The sequence below is a fragment of the Botrytis byssoidea genome (assembly GCF_014898295.1).
Source record: "Botrytis byssoidea strain MUCL 94 chromosome Unknown BBYS_026, whole genome shotgun sequence".
NCBI classification, from domain to species: domain Eukaryota; kingdom Fungi; phylum Ascomycota; class Leotiomycetes; order Helotiales; family Sclerotiniaceae; genus Botrytis; species Botrytis byssoidea.
In genome coordinates, this window is record NW_024065867.1 from 415,178 (window position 1) to 431,401 (window position 16,224).

A 16,224-nucleotide genomic window follows, 5' to 3' on the forward strand; every position below is an offset into this window, starting at 1 on the left:
GGGACCTTGACATGTTGTATCAGATACCCGATACACACATCGTTTAATGCCTCGGATAACATTGTTTGTTCACATCTCTCCCGTAATTGGTACTCAAGAAAATGACCTTGGCCCCAACTCAGATCGTGTTCATAATTCGTTTCGATATGCGGCACCAGCCCTCGTATGCATTTTTCACGTGTGGGCTTTCCCCATTCCCGTATCCAAGATGAAACCATATTACGGTCCTGACGTTTGGATGACAGCGGTAACATTGATAGAACATTTTCAACCTTTCCAATGGAGATCGGTAGCAACCTTTTCTTGTACTGCCGATTTCACGAACTTCATCATGCTTGAAGGTGCCTCATTCTCAAGCCCATCTTCATGCATGGTATCATCCTCCGCCAATCCATGGCCTTTGCAGCATAGACCCTTTCCATGCTCGTATACTTCTTCCCATTCATCCAGATCGAAACTTCCCTCACTTTCTGCAACAAGGAGCTCCCCGTGTGATGTGAAGGCTAATACATGGACTGAAGCAGCATCTTGACAATCTTGAGGAGTAGGATTCTCTATTATAGTTGTGCCTTTCTCGGTGTTCTTCAAGGCAAGCAATACTGATGTCATGGTCATGGAAAGCGGTATAGAAGCGGATAATATGGTCAGAACCGACGTTTGAAGGAGAGCAGGGAGTAAGGGAAGGTTCTAAATGGTCATTAGCAATCGAAATATCGAACAAGAGTGTGGCACACATACCGAGCTGGCCTGTACAAGTTTTGACCAAGCAGTATCATTTTCCGGTGTACTTGTGATTTGTAATGTAACTTGAATAAGGGTTCGTGGAAAATTGTGGATGAGGATTATTTGGCGCAAAGAAGATTGAAGGATTGCTTCAAGATGTCTCTCCCTTGTACCTAAGACATGGTCAGTTCCAAGTCTGTTAATCAAACAGTATTTCTATCAGAGTTACGCACCTCCAACACCAGCAGCTGGTCTCACTATAACATCTATAGCCGCTTCTTCTGGTAACTCATCACGTCTCTGAACTTCGATAGGACCGTTTACAGCGCCAATGATAGTATAACCATTTTGTGAGAAGCTAGCAGAACCATCTACTCTATGAAGAGGCGATAGTATAGTTGAAGGTTCGATTGAGCTGACCATTTTGTTTAGTATTGGGGGGGCGTAGATGTGAAGTCCAAATTTATTATGAACGTGATTGAAATCTTTCAAAACTTGAGCAGAGCTTCAATCATGAATGCGCTTGCACCGTTGAATTGCAATTTTTTGTTATCGTTATCGCAATGTGCGCTAAATACTCCTTGGGAATAGCCTAAAGTCCCTGGCAGTGCCGTGGGGTTGGTACCTTTCGAGCTTGCCATGCCACTTCCTCTCCTTTGTAATCAACATCAACAATATCAAGCGTTTTCAAGATGTCTTCAACCACAGAGCATATACAAAGCCCAGGGAATAGGCTTAGTACAGGCATTCCCAACCTGCGCGATCGTCTTCCAAAATTAGAACCTCGAAAAAAGCGAAATGCACCATCAAATCCTCTTCCCGTCCCTGAGACACCAGATCTACCATCTCCTCCAGACCAGTCAAGCTTGAAATTCTGCAAGCCTACGAGACGAATCCTATCACCCAAGGATCATGATCTCTTCCTACAATCTCCTACTTACAAATTGCTATTAGCATTTGTCTTTAGTCTAACAGATTCAGTCATCGATACACCAGTCTCAGCGACTACTAAGACCGACCTCAGCTCCACCGTTACCACTATTCTCGAAATATTAGATAAGGTTGAGAATGTAGTGCAAAGGAGTCCGCCGGAAGAGCAAGGTGATTCAAGATTTGGCAACAAAGGTTTCCGCGATTTTCTCGATTTGGCTACAAAAGAGCATAGTGGATGGCATAAACAATTGGGCGTTTCATCCGATGAAGCTATCGCCGAAGTCTCTACATACTTTTTACAATCTTTTGGGAATCGCACAAGGATCGACTATGGCTCGGGACACGAGTTGAACTTTATGATATGGTTATTATGTTTATATCAACTTGGAATAGTGACTCGTCAAGATTTCCGCCCGCTGGTCTTGAAAGTCTTTACACGATATTTGGAACTTATGAGGACTATACAGAAAACGTATTATCTAGAACCAGCAGGCTCGCACGGAGTATGGGGGCTCGATGATTACCAGTTTCTTCCATTCCTGTTTGGCGCCTCTCAACTTTTACATCATCCGTACATCCGTCCTTTGTCAATTCATCAAAATCTTATATTGGAAGAATATGGCAATGAATATTTGTACTTGGGACAAGTTAACTTCGTTAACAGCGTTAAGAACGTTGAAGGACTGCGGTGGCATAGTCCAATGTTAGACGATATATCTTCAGCGAAAAACTGGACGAAAGTTGAAGATGGCATGAGAAGGATGTTTGTGGCCGAGGTTCTCAAAAAACTACCTGTTATGCAACATTTTCTTTTTGGTTCTTTGATATCAGCCGAGGATGGTATGAGCACAGAGGAAGAGTTTGGAGTTCCCAATGAAGAAGATGATGCGGAAGGGGGAGAGGTTGTCGTTATGCATGATGGAATGAGGCATGTTCATCAAATGAATAGTTGGGGTGATTGTTGCGGGATTAAAGTACCGAGCAGTGTTGCGGCAGGCCAGGAAATGAAGAAAAGGATGGGAAATGAAGGTTTGAGAAGAATACCCTTTGATTAAGATATGATATATGGTTAAATCAAATCAAGCTACAACATAGTATCAGAGACTACGGGACTACTGTTTTTCGTTTGCGTTTCAATTTGACATTTCTTGTCCTCGTTTGAAGTTCTCTAATTTCGGCTTCCAACGAAGAGTAGAATTTCGTCTCGTTGCGTTTCCCAAGTTCTAGACAAGCCTTCCAAACCTTTCGGGCACGCATAGAACATACCTTTCACCATATATGGTCTATTTTATCTTCCAGATTAAAAAAGCGCCAGCTTGAGGCACATACAGAATAGTTGTGTCGTATCTCATTTTCCATTATGATTCAGATAGCTGTATTTGCAAGGCCCTGAGAGTCATCAGTATAGAGATAATCGCAGCCTAATATCCCCCCTCGTACACATATGGCTCCCATATTCTTGTTCATCTGCCAAGTAAGTATATACATTCTTCTCACTCGGTATCACGCTCATGACTACAAAATCACCCTGTGCTTTTGTTTTCTCGGAAAGGGCAGAACCCTCCCCTTCTCCTCTCTCAGTTTCTTGATTCAATACTGAGAGTTCAATCTCTTTTCTACATATGATTTCCGTTTCACGTCGCATGGTATGACTAAAGTGTCATAGGCTACATGCAACACTGCATCAACTGCCTTTTAAATATCAACAGCCTCTGGGACAACCGGAACAAACAACAAATATAGGTAGCCAAATGCTAAGTTGCAATTTGGTACCAGCTGTCAGAATAATCGTGTATGTTTATTCGAAAAGTTGTGTCTGGAATGACTTACGATGGGACGACCTTGGTTTCGATACAAATTCCGAATTTGGTGGTGAGACTTTGATCCGAGGACTTGGAAATTAATGGCGAAATTTTGCATATGGATGGCTTTTGGAATCTCCGAACTGTAAGAATATAAGATAGGATGGGGGCCTGTAGATGGCTTCTTTGCTCTGCGAAGTACTATACATGCTCACATCCTTTTGCGTCACTATTACCATGAAATAGTATACGCATGCATTGAGCGTAGCCAACAGTTCCAGCGGTGTGTTATCAACGCCGCAGAGTATCCTGAAATCTAATATCCTTGAGGTGTTGGTGCTGGTATGAACTCAAACAATGGAATGTAAAGCAAAGTATTGATTATCATTCAGGAGCATTTATTTCTACTGCTCTATGGAACTGCGCGTGTGTTTCCCTTGAAAGAGCTAAGAGGATATATTCTGTTCAACTAAATTTCTTTGATTAGGAACTATAATTCTGGCGAGTTAGACTTCATTTCAAATCGATGAATATTGGGAACTGTCCATATGTAGCTTTCCATTGATGCTCATGGTGTAACAAAGGGTAATCATGCTACAGGTAATGCGAGTGCGAAAGTAAATAAGATAGATACTTTTATTGGGTAGAGCATTAAGTAAACAGTTCCCGGAATAGCAAGATCACCGAGTTTTGAACTTGGAGGTGGTGAATATTGTAGTGAAGGAGTTACAGGAATTGGCAAATAAAACTCGTATTTAAAGTAGCTATGCCTAAGTGTCAGTGAGATTTAACATGTATTCACTATCCCTATTTGGATTTATCTAGGTGTGCACCCTACTCAATACCATCTGGGTGAACGCCCTGGACAGGAAAAAGATATTTCATTAACCTGACAGAGAATAATTCTCTGTCCATCACTCACAAATTCATCTACTAATGAATCAGATGATGAAAAAGAAAGTGTGCTGGCAATCCAAGTACCTCGCGGACTTTATCAACACCCACATTTGTTGCTCACAGATCTTGACCATCTGTGAGGGCTTGTGCATGTATCAACTGCATTCTGCTACATAACGATACACTATAATACCACCCAAGTGTTTCGACCACTATTATTTAGATCGAATGTGGTTGAAGGCTCAATAATGTGATGGAGTGGATCTTGAAGATTGAACATTCACAATATGAGGTGATGAGAAAAAGAGAGGAGCTTTGAAAATGATGAAGCTACGGAATTGAAGGCAAGGGGAAGGAGGAGATGAGATGGTGTATCATGAGATGAATCAGGGATTTGAAATCAAGTGTTCAAGATGGTAGTGAAAGATGTGACGTGAAAACTGCGTCTAGGTACTTAATAGTAAACTATTCGATGATTACTTCTGGATTGATAGTCTGGGGCGCAGAGGCTTGCTATAGACTGACACATTTGGCTACTTGATACTTAGACGAAGATATTGACAAAAAAAGACCATCATCTTTACTGGGAATTTACAGAGATCGCGAGCGAGGAACCCTGTGAATATTGAAACCGAGCTACAAAGATGTTTGGAGCAGACTATTCATAGATGATCGGAGACAGTTTGATAATATTGAATGATCAATGTAGAGTTATTTCTTTCGGGATACGCACTGGAAGAAAAGAGTGAGATATGTGATTGACGACTTGGTTGAGACCACCATCTAACACTACCAGTAGTCGCTCCGATCCCTTCTCCTCTGAAAGTAATACTTAGACCGAAAGTACACATCAACTCTACCTGATACTTCTCATCTTGGAACAAATCTGGAGGCGAGTGAACATATCATACATCTGACGAGACCAGAAGCTTTCATGGCAGTTACATTTCCAAATATAAGACTTGCGATGGGGGGGGGGAGCCTAGAATTTAGCAAGAGAGGTTTGACGGGTGGCTGAACACGCACTTCTCCTGGACCCCAGATATTGACTCGATCACGGATATTGATCCGGTCTCATCAACCAGATTCACGTTTTATGTCTTCGGTTGCGTATCCGGTGAGCCCGGAAGGATTTTGTGTAATCAATGCATTAAGCCATCGGCATGTACTTTCTGACGATTCCCGAGAACCTGAATTCTGCTTAAAAGGAAAAAGACATCATGAAGTATTCGGAGCGTCAAGTGTGAAGCATGAAGCAATGGGGTCGGTGGTTAAAACATCATTGACACATTTCTTGACCGAGTACCGGCCGTGGTTCTACCCCGCACCCTTCCATGTCGGGCATGTTCCCGAGCCAAAGAGCAGTGTTCATCATCATCGTCACTGGAACGATGAAAATTGTAAAAATAAAAGAAATTCAAGGAGACAAATACCAAGACACAGATAAAAAGTGGGATGTGATCATGACAGACATTTCTTAAAATAACAACACGTAACAGTAAATAATACATGACGTGAAATTTGCTTGAGGTTGAGTTGCCCCGGACATGTCCCTTCATTTTCTAAACTTCCCTCTTACGGCACTCGTGAGGAATGTAAAGACGTTTATTTCATTCAAGAAATGGATCTTTCAAGTATTGGGGTCCAGATTCCAAAGCTTTTCGAAATCCTAGATCCCGTTCCATTTTTTTTTCGTCCTCTCAGATTTATTCGGTGAAAGGAAAGAGAAATGCTCAGCCCGTCGTATGGGTGGGCGAAGCATTCGGTCCTCTGAAGTTTTACCGCAGCAGGAACGCCATATTGTTAGTGAAACAGGCCGGAAGCCAGAGGACGATATGTATGGATCACTGGGACAAGGCTGTTGATGGATGACTGTCAGATGTGTAGCCAAAAAACTAAACGAAAGAAACGGCTACGGTGGATCAATTCAATTGTAAAGACAAATAGCTAGATACTATCAGATCAAGGCTATGCAATTATTTGATTGAACTTTTGGGATTTATGATTGGATGTTAAGGGAAGAACTGAAAAGTAAACATCGAAGGGATTGAGCTCCCAAGGTTTTTTCAATGAACTGATCCGATCCACCTTGTTTGTACTCGGCGGCTGTACGGTTACGACAAGCGAACGATGAAGGGGCCTCGGGGGCATGTCATATAAACTGGTATCTTGGCCATTTTTGATTTCTTCTAAGCTTTAGATGATATCGATTGATGGACTTCTACCATTCCAGCAATTTGCTGGTGGAGAATGGCTCGAAAATGGGTCGCAACCTTCTCCCTCCGTCTTGTGTAAGCGCCCACGGCCCTTGTGCTTACGGCCACATCTTGAGGTCCCCCATGGTTAAGACCTTCCTTTCGCTTGAAAAATACCAATTGATGATTGTTACCCGTAAGACTTAAGCCTTTTGAAACACGAGGCCAACCCATTTTCTCCCAAAGTAACCTTATTGGACGGACAACCAATTAGATATTAGGATTCTCTAAACATTTCTTAGCTTTCTTAATCGGGATCGTACTTTAGATGCAGGAACCCGGGAGCTCATCTTCGGAGGGATGAGAGGGCTTTGAATGAAGGAAGTACGCTTGGGTTTGATTGTTCGAATTAATCATGCATTTGCTGGCTGTGCAAATGTATGAAAGTTCCGAAAGACGATTGAATGAAAATGGGTAGCTTTGGATGAATAGTTCCTGACATCATAAAATGTACACAGCCGCTTTCCCCATCATACCTGTTATGCCAACTTGCTATGTCATGTCATGAAAAAGACTAAGATCTGGAAGTCTCGGGCTGATTCGAAGCTTGAGTTGAATGAACGAGTGCTTGGTCTGCCTTGCTCCAGTAAATGGGTTTGTATACCTTGAGCTGTACTTTGCCATACCGGGTAGTTGAGTAGGCATGAAGATGATGATTCGTGACTTCTAATTCCAACAAATGTTGAAGAATGTCTCGTTTTCGACACCCTTGATGAAGCTTTATGGCCCTGTCATACCTCGTAAATCATGTTGGGGTTGTAGATTCCCTTGAACATTCCCTTGTAGATTCCAATGGCAAATGATTCTAGTTATGGCCAAATTGATGGCATTTGATCACGATCAGCCCAAGTAAAGGTGCCTACCCACTTGTGCGTTTCCACTCTCACCCAACCCACCCAACCCACTCTTTGTACCAGTATCCATCAGATCGCCTGGTTATCTTTTTATATTTGTGCTGGGAAGATTGCGCGCAGTCAAGACCCAAGGTCGTTTAATTTTTGCTTTCTCCTCCACCATTCAACTTTGCTCCACCAGCTCGTCATTAGCTAGACTATGCCGTTTTTCATCTAATACACTCTAGCTTTTCTTTTCTTTGAATTGTTTGCTGTTATTGCTTCAGCGTCAAATTCTCACATTTGGTCGTCAAACTCCGATTTTAATCGCTGGCCCTTGTTCCTGGGTCTGTGAATCCGTTCGTTCTCCCGCTGACCAAGTCCCTGTCATATTGCTTAGCTTTCAAAGAAGCTCGCGGAAACTAGGAAATTTATAGACAGACTAAGTTAGAGAAAAAATAAGGCTTTCTACTATCAATCTCCATGTCTCTGGAACACCAACAACAAACAACTTCAACACTTTGGAATTCGCCCTTTACGAGTTTCCTTCCCATCACATCGTTTGTTGATGCTTGAGAAAATCTATTATTTCTTGACCTCATCTCAATTAAATACAGAGCCCGTCCGCCACAACTACCACCACACCACTCTTCCCATCCATTAGATTAGATTTCTCATCACTGGGACAAGCACTGCTTGCTTGTATCGAACCTGGAACACTGCTTATCTTAGCCTTAGCGCCTAAAAGTTAATCGCTGCACGCCCCCTCAGCTCCAAGTCCTTGTCCTGTCAATTTAGTACCACACCCCCCAGTTCCCGCCAAAAGGTTTCTCTCACCCCTCCGACTCCTCCTCTTTCAATCGTTCATCCTCATCCCTTTTTATCTCATCCCCATACCTTCTCACAGTAGTCTTTACATTTGCTTTCTGTCAGCTCACCCACATCACCAATATTTTTATCTTTTGTCACGAATAGAACACATTCGACCGCTAGTTTCATTTTATCCACACAGATACCATACCTTTTACCCCCCAAATTTTCAACATTCCGAATTCGTTTCTTACTATTTCATACTGCTACTTCATTGGTATCATCCAGCGAACCAGTTCACCTCAATTGCAGTTGTATGACCTGCATATAAGACCTGCAATACCTGCAACACCGATCCCCGAGGCTGCAACATGACCAGTACCTTGCTTATTACCTGTTGACCACACTTATAGCTGATTAGGCCTACAAAAAGAAGACCACAGCTTTTTATACATATCGTACCCCTAAGATATACATAGCCTCCTATATTCTCCACACGTTATGTCTTCATACACTTCCATCTCATCACATTTAGTCGACGCTCAAGTTCAATACTCACGAGATGAGACCGACTCTCTCTGCTTGAATACACATCACATAGCCAACACACAATTCAACCCTACTCTCCTGTCTCCGTACAATCAATCGCATACACTCAGTAATTCTACAAGTCCATACAACATTGGTAGTACACCAGTCGAAAGTCTTTCCGAATTCAGCAACTTTGGTAGCGACTATAGCGAAATCGAGGACGAATTCTTTGGAGTGGACTTCGACGCCGGCGTGCAGCGAATAGATTCACTACCATCCAATCTTACAACATATCCAACGGAGGCGTATACAACAGCCACACATCAGGCGTCTTCGAATACTAGGAATCAAAAATCACCAGAAGCTTTGGACGCTTCAAAGTATCCGCTCAGCCCAAAGAATACAAGTATTCCAAACACACCTTCCCCTAGAAGCGAGGTGAATGATAAGACCCATTCAATAATTACACATCACGAAATAGAGATCGACAACGAGATCAATCAATCGGGGTTTCCATTCCCAGAATTGACATCGACACTCAATACGCTGCAATTGACGCCAGATAATAGCGGCAGCAGTCGCACGAGCGCTGAAGGGTTCGAACCAACCGGCATGGCTTTTCGTGCCCACAGTCCGCATGTGACTGTTTCGCATTGGGCCGAAGAACAATCTTCGGCTAGGCGCGATTTTGCGCCGAATGCGAATCAATACAGGGAGCCAGTGAAACCCGATTTTGAAGATTATCAATATCCATCCCAGAGTTTCAACCAGAGCACCAAACCGACCGCATTGCGGGATGATGAAGGATTATGGAGTCCGAATGACGCAACAGGTCTGGCGGGATTAGACCCTGAAAGTCGAAAAGCTTTCTCCGGCACTGAAATTCCTAATCTCAAAGAACAAGAAGAGCAACGGCATATCGAGGACACGAACATACAGGTACACTTATGGCGCCAGAGAGGCAATTCAACCAGCGATCCAAATGTGCCGAGATCTAGAGAATCGACTTATGCTGTACAGGTTGAGCAGGCCGAAGTTAATTTGGCACCAGTAGACGATGCCGCAAGCATCAGAGAGAATAGGTTTCTTGATGGGCAAGTTTATTACAACATCAAAGGCGACTCCCCAACTGATGATGACGTGAAACTGATGAGCCAAATACGCCAATTCAACGATGCTCCTGCGCTACCATACATGACAGTCACCAACTTTCAAGCACCAGCTACGGCAAATGATGCCATTCAAAAGTGGAATGGAAACGCAGATACTTTTTCAATAATCTCACGTGCAGCAACTTGGGGCACGCGACGAAGAAGTGAGCCAAGCCTGATGGACTATGACGCCGTGGCTGATGGTAGTCTCCTCAAAAAATTATCAATCAAACCAGAAAGGAAAGGATCAGGACGTTGGACTAACCTTTCAAATTTGGGACAACGCGCTGTTACTCGTGTGAGAAGTAACAGTAATCTCAACAAGAGAACCCGTAGCTCTTCAAACTTGCAAGATTCTTCAATGGAGATGAAGCAAAAGCAAAACAACTCAAACAATCTAGCACCACCACCAAGAACATCTAGCTTTGGTAAGAAGCCAACACCAAGTCTCAATACTGCAATAGCAGCAATTTCTGGAATCGGAACTGCGGTCGGTACAAGTGCACACCACACACCACACGCTCGTAATGGCTCTATGAGTGCAGCATCTCCGAAAAGCCCTCTTTTAAATCTACCCTTCCTTCGCAAAGACAGCGGGCGGACTAGAAGTAAGAGCGATCTGTCGGTTCGAGAAGGCGGATCTGCTACTTCGATATCTGCTATTGGTGAGCTCTGGAAGAAACAAGGTGGTCCACCTATTCCAAGTTTGGCTCCTCAGGTTGAGCCTGAGTCTGAAGAAGATGACGATGATGAGCAAGGCGATGAAGGTGACATCAGAATGGAACATACTCAATCGGAACCGATTGTTCCTACATATGAAGGTTTCAAGGAGCATGTAAGGCGGCTAAATCCCGACATGAATCCAAAGTTCAGTTGGCTTGTTAGTCGCATTGCTCATCAGCAAGAAATCCGATACAAGAATCTTCTTGATCAACGGGTAAAACACATGCAGGCCATCATGAACCAAAATTGTTCTGCAAGACCACATTGCATCGCATTGGGTGGAAGTGCCACATTATATGATGCCAAGGGAAAGAATCGAGATCATGACCGTAGTGTTGGTGGGCTACAACTGGTTACAGATTTTTCCGACGATTCGAACCCTGGTGATGGTGCTCTTTCTAGCGAATCTTTCCCCAAAGGTGTTCCATTACCACCAACTCGAAATCTCCCCGCAGAGTTTGAATGTCAATTGTGCTTCAAATCTAAGAAATTTCATAAACCCTCAGATTGGACAAAGCATGTCCATGAAGATGTGCAACCATTCACTTGTACATATGATAAATGTAGGGAGCCCAAATCATTCAAACGCAAGGCCGACTGGGTTCGCCATGAGAATGAGAGACACAGGCATTTGGAGTGGTGGATATGTCAAATTGAAGATTGCAGCCATCCTTGTTATCGAAAGGATAACTTCCTGCAGCATCTGGTTCGTGAGCACAAACTACCAGAGCCTAAACAGAAGACAAAAGCAGCTATCAAAAAGGCCAAACATACTGAGCAAGCTTGGGCGATGCTAGAAAGATGTCATCACGAAACAACAAATAAACCACAGGATGAGCCCTGCAAATTCTGTGGTAAATCCTTCACCACTTGGAAAAAACTCACTGTTCATCTGGCGAAACACATGGAGCATATCAGTTTACCTATTCTTCAACTTGTTGACCAGAAGAATGTTGATGCTGATACAATTATCAGCCCAATCGAACAAAATCTTACTCCCGTAACTCCAATGGGCAAAACCAAATTCGAGGAGTCAAGTCCTTATGGCATGGAAAGCATTTCACCCAACATCCCCATGGTACCTCAGTTTAGTGCAGGTTTCCATCAACCCGCATTTTATTCTACGTCTGGCCCTTCACCAACGTATGTCATGGGAAACTCAATGACACACACCCCAATGACGCAAGGAAACCCAAGTGAACAATTTCCACTATTTTCCAACGCCAATGCCAATGCCAATGCCAATGTCAATGCATATAGTGCTCAGCGAACAAACCAACCGCGACAATCTGGCTCAATGAACTCTGCTAACCTTAACAATATGCATCATCCTACGCCATCATATATTAATACCGGCTTTGTGAGCAATAAGATTGATCAACCCCACTCAGCTTTTGGGACTATCGACACTACCGGTAGCTTCATCCAAAACAAGGTTGATCATCCACCTCATTCTGCCTTTGCTTCAATCGGTCCCAATTCTTTTCAATCTCAACCCAATCAGAATTTCAATCAGACACCTCACTCCGCTATCGCTTTCTCAATGAACCAACCTTTCGTCACGACTTCCCCTCCAGTTTCAACATATATGATGGATCAAAATACATTTGGCTTTGATTCTTTGAGTGTCGATCCCATGACCAGCTTTCAGCAAGTGCCCATGAGTCGTACGACTGCCCAGGGTAGCTCTTCCTCCTATGGTCAATCACCTCAAAACTTACAACATTCTCCTCAAAACATGCAATATTACGGCCGCCAATGATGAATGGAAATTATCCTGCTCCATATGATTTTTCAGCTACCCAGAGCCTTTTTCTTTAGTCATTCCTTGGGAAGGGGGGGAGAATTTTTGGTTTGCGTTTGTGAGCATTTGAACCACAGTGCCTTTTCTTTGTATAGTAATTGGATATACCTCTTTTGATTTCATCTTTTATCGCATAGATACCACAGCATACACATCTTTTTCTTTCCCTTCTTGGTTGCTATATCTGTTATTGTAGGAATTGGTGTTGATCTGGGTGAAATGCTACAAATGGATATCGAAATGATTCATAGTACCAAGGATCAGTCAGACCTATTCTATGACGGTGTTACTAACCATATGCATCTTCTTGTCCATTCTAATCATACTCGTCCACTGGACTGAAAATTAGTAATGCAAAAGCTCAATTACACTTGTCTACCGGTCTACGCATGTGACTTTTGCTGTTCGACCAAGTGTTATTTTCTGCTAATAGATTCTTATTGAAACCCTTGGCTTATGAACTATCGAGGCTTAGATTGTAAACCATTTAGCTTTAAACTCAGTTGACAGAAGTCGATCGTTTTAGCTCATGCTGAACTTTCCCCGCCTTGGCTAGTGCCAACGGTTGTGGCGTATCTTTAAGACAACCAATATGAGTTGCGATGAAAATTTTGTATAGCTGTCATGTCTGTGTATTTTTGCGAAACATATTGATAGGTCTCAAAGCATATCATACATTACAGGAAGGTTAGCAATGTAGATGTGAGTCTGGTAATGAGCGGAACTCTCTGGGGTATGCGGAGTAGATCGAGCCATTTCTTTGACTTGGAGATTTAAAAACTAGCGTTGGGGTTGAGCTCTAGGTAATAGACCAGCAGCTAATTCTAATCTGATAGCCCACATTTGGCACTACTGTTATAGCTAATCCTCCACCAAGAAAAGAGCCAAGACAATGACCGAAAATACTGTCTCTTAGAGCTAACCAATAAGAGACATAGTGCTATGCAAAACATCAACTTAGAGCTTCCCCAAGTGGGGAGAACTACTTCAGATTCAAAGTTATCCATCACTCATCGAACCATCAAGGTCATGCATTTATTCTGCACGTCATGAAGATAAAGTGGGCAATATGGCATTAAATAAATTAGCAATCTGGGGTATCTCCGCATTTCAATGGCTATATAGTCTGAGCATCTCCTCTTCCACTCGATCCGTTCTGTATTTCACTTGAAATTAATATCTTCAACATATTCTAAACATGGCAACCAATAAATCGAACGAGGACAAAGATGTCCACCCGCATGACAACCCTCCTATTTCTTTCACGGAAAAACTCAGATGTTCTTTCCCTGCCACTGGTGGTTTCCTCTTCGGTTACGATGCTGGTTACATCAACGGCTGCCTTGGGAGTAAGTTCATTCTGATCTTCTATCTATTTGTGTACACATGTTAACCACCTCTCAATAATAGTGGATTACTTCAAATTGGCTTATGGCGAGCCCTCGACTGATCCGTTGGGCTACATGGGCTATATGTATCCTACATGGGGCAAATCTGTCATAGTTTCCTTACTTTCCGTCGGCACATTCCTCGGTGCCCTTGCCTCTGGCTACTCGTCTGACCGATGGGGACGTCGTAACACTATCCTCATCGGTTGCGCTATCTACTGTGCCGGTGTCGTTCTTCAAGTTGCTTATCCTGTTATTGGTATGCTGGCTGCTGGCCGTGCTATCGCTGGTTTTGGTATCGGTTTTGTGTCTGCCAATATCATTGCTTTCCAAACCGAGATTTGCCCCCAGAAGATTCGAGGTGCCTGTATCAGTGTCTATCAATTTGGTATTACAATCGGTCTTCTCATCGCTTCAGGAGTCAATCAAGGTACCAAAGATATCCGAAGTAACGCCTCATTCCAAATTCCAATTGGGTTGCAGTTTGTCTTTGCAGGTTTTCTTTTCATCGGCTTGATCCTTATTCTCCCTGAATCCCCAAGATGGTATCTCTCCAAGGGCAGAGAGGAAGAGGCCAAGGCAGCTTTGAAGAGATTGCGTGGACGCGCTGATGGCAACGTATATCTCGAAAGAGAATATGCGGTTATGATTGAGGATACTAGGATCGAGCGCGCAAATGGTAACGGTGCATGGAAAGACCTCTTTGCAGGAGGTTTCCATCGCGGAAGCAATCTTTATAGAACTTTCATCGGTACAATGGTGCAAATGATGCAACAATTAAGTAAGCTTTCTCCCTCTACCTTAAATATGATTTTAAAACGTTACTGACCCTTATTATAGCTGGTGTAAATTTCATCTTCTACTATGGTACAACGTATTTCGCACAAGTTGGACTAACCAGTGTCTTCCTCTTGGCTACCATTACAAACATTGGTGAGTGAAGTACAACCACCGACAATCCTCAAGAAGTGAACTAACACAGCACAGTAAACGTTGCCTCGACTCCCATCTCTTTCTGGACTATTGAAAGATTCGGCAGACGTCCTCTTCTTATCTATGGTGGCATCTTCATGTCTATTTGCGAATTTATCATCGCCATTGTCGGCACCGTGCTCACCGAGAGCAAAGCCGCTCAGTGGGTTCTCTTCGTCTTCGTCTTAGTCCACATCTTCTTCTTTGCCAGCACTTGGGGTCCTACCGCCTGGGCAGTATCTGGCGAGATGTTTCCATTGGCTCTTCGTGGTCGTGGAGTTGCTCTCAGTACCGCCTCGAATTGGTTTTGGAACTTCATCATCGCATTCGTCACCCCATATCTGGTGGGCGAAGAAAATGCGAATTTGAAGGCCAAAGTCTTTTTCATTTTCGGAGCTACCGGGTTCCTATCTGCTTTGTTCGCTTACGTCTTCATCTATGAAACTAAGGGACAGTCTTTGGAATCAATTGATCGTATGTGTGCGGATCCTCGCGCCAGAGACCCAAGACATAGTCCCGAGTGGACAAAGAATGGTAATGGTGTTATGGGTGCTGGGTCCACTGGAGCGGATGTCGAGGCTGCACAAGGAGTCTTGAGTCAGAGGACTCAGAGTAAGCAAGAGGAAGCGGTTCATCTGGTTGAGAAAGAGAATACTGCTAGTCGCTAAGTTGTGTTTTCTAACTTCACTTTACATTTTGGATTTGATATGGGTAATGGAAGTTTGAACTATATATAAATACAAACCCAATTAATATTTAATCTTCGGTCGTGGTCGGACTTTAGGAGAAAGGGAGAGGTGGGGAAATTGGAGGGAGAATTGGAGGGTGTTTTGATAGGTTGATTTGATTTCTTATGTTGAAAACAGTTATTTTGTACAGTAGTCTCAATCCAGTCATCGAATGTTCCTGTCACGAAGATCTTCTTGTACTAGGATTGTCATAGTACCTAATAAAATTCTTGTTTTCCGTGGAATTCACATCATCTTCGTATATATATTGTCTACGGAAAAGAAATCCTCATTTTCTTAAACATGTCACCGTCATACGTATCAGGTCAAGAAGGTAGGACATTGACTGAATATATACTTATGCCATATACCTCAATACCTCGATATACCAATCATCTATATCCCCAAGAGACATAGTTAAAGCGCAGCCAGAACTTCTCCCAGAAATCATAGATCATAACATCTTCCCTCTAGAGAAATAGACCAAAGCACTCCTCTCATCCTTCATATTCCAGCCATCAAAGTAAACGGTGCATTTTATTTCTATATACATTCTCATTATCATTGTTAACAAAATCACATGTTTCCGCAATAATCTCAAATTGAGGAATTTTTTGATTCCTGAATGCATCTGACTGAGTGTTTGATGCGAGGAAGAACTTGAATTTTTTCAG

At 43.0% G+C, this 16,224-nt stretch overlaps 5 protein-coding genes across 5 annotated transcripts; 3 read left to right on the forward strand and 2 right to left on the reverse strand.

The window, feature by feature from the left end:
* Positions 1–267: 267 nt before the first annotated feature.
* Positions 268–1,146, reverse strand: EAE97_010253 (uncharacterized protein; the record flags this gene model as incomplete). Its single annotated transcript, XM_038880768.1, has 3 exons — positions 268–687; positions 739–896; positions 957–1,146. The coding sequence occupies 3 exons, from the start codon at positions 1,144–1,146 to the stop codon at positions 268–270; spliced, it is 768 nt and encodes a 255-aa protein (XP_038728478.1).
* Positions 1,147–1,415: 269 nt separating this feature from the next.
* Positions 1,416–2,711, forward strand: EAE97_010254 (uncharacterized protein; the record flags this gene model as incomplete). The annotated part of the gene is made up of 1 exon (XM_038880769.1): positions 1,416–2,711. One exon carries the CDS (start codon positions 1,416–1,418, stop codon positions 2,709–2,711), a length of 1,296 nt encoding a protein of 431 aa, XP_038728479.1.
* Positions 2,712–6,544: 3,833 nt separating this feature from the next.
* EAE97_010255 (uncharacterized protein) lies at positions 6,545–6,784 on the reverse strand (the record flags this gene model as incomplete). Its single annotated transcript, XM_038880770.1, has 1 exon — positions 6,545–6,784. One exon carries the CDS (start codon positions 6,782–6,784, stop codon positions 6,545–6,547), a length of 240 nt encoding a protein of 79 aa, XP_038728480.1.
* Positions 6,785–8,754: 1,970 nt separating this feature from the next.
* EAE97_010256 (uncharacterized protein) lies at positions 8,755–12,420 on the forward strand (the record flags this gene model as incomplete). The annotated part of the gene is made up of 1 exon (XM_038880771.1): positions 8,755–12,420. One exon carries the CDS (start codon positions 8,755–8,757, stop codon positions 12,418–12,420), a length of 3,666 nt encoding a protein of 1,221 aa, XP_038728481.1.
* A 1,240-nt stretch (positions 12,421–13,660) lies between these two features.
* On the forward strand, positions 13,661–15,490 carry EAE97_010257 (uncharacterized protein; the record flags this gene model as incomplete). Its single annotated transcript, XM_038880772.1, has 4 exons — positions 13,661–13,811; positions 13,873–14,631; positions 14,691–14,783; positions 14,838–15,490. 4 exons carry the CDS (start codon positions 13,661–13,663, stop codon positions 15,488–15,490), a joined length of 1,656 nt encoding a protein of 551 aa, XP_038728482.1.
* Positions 15,491–16,224: the final 734 nt, after the last annotated feature.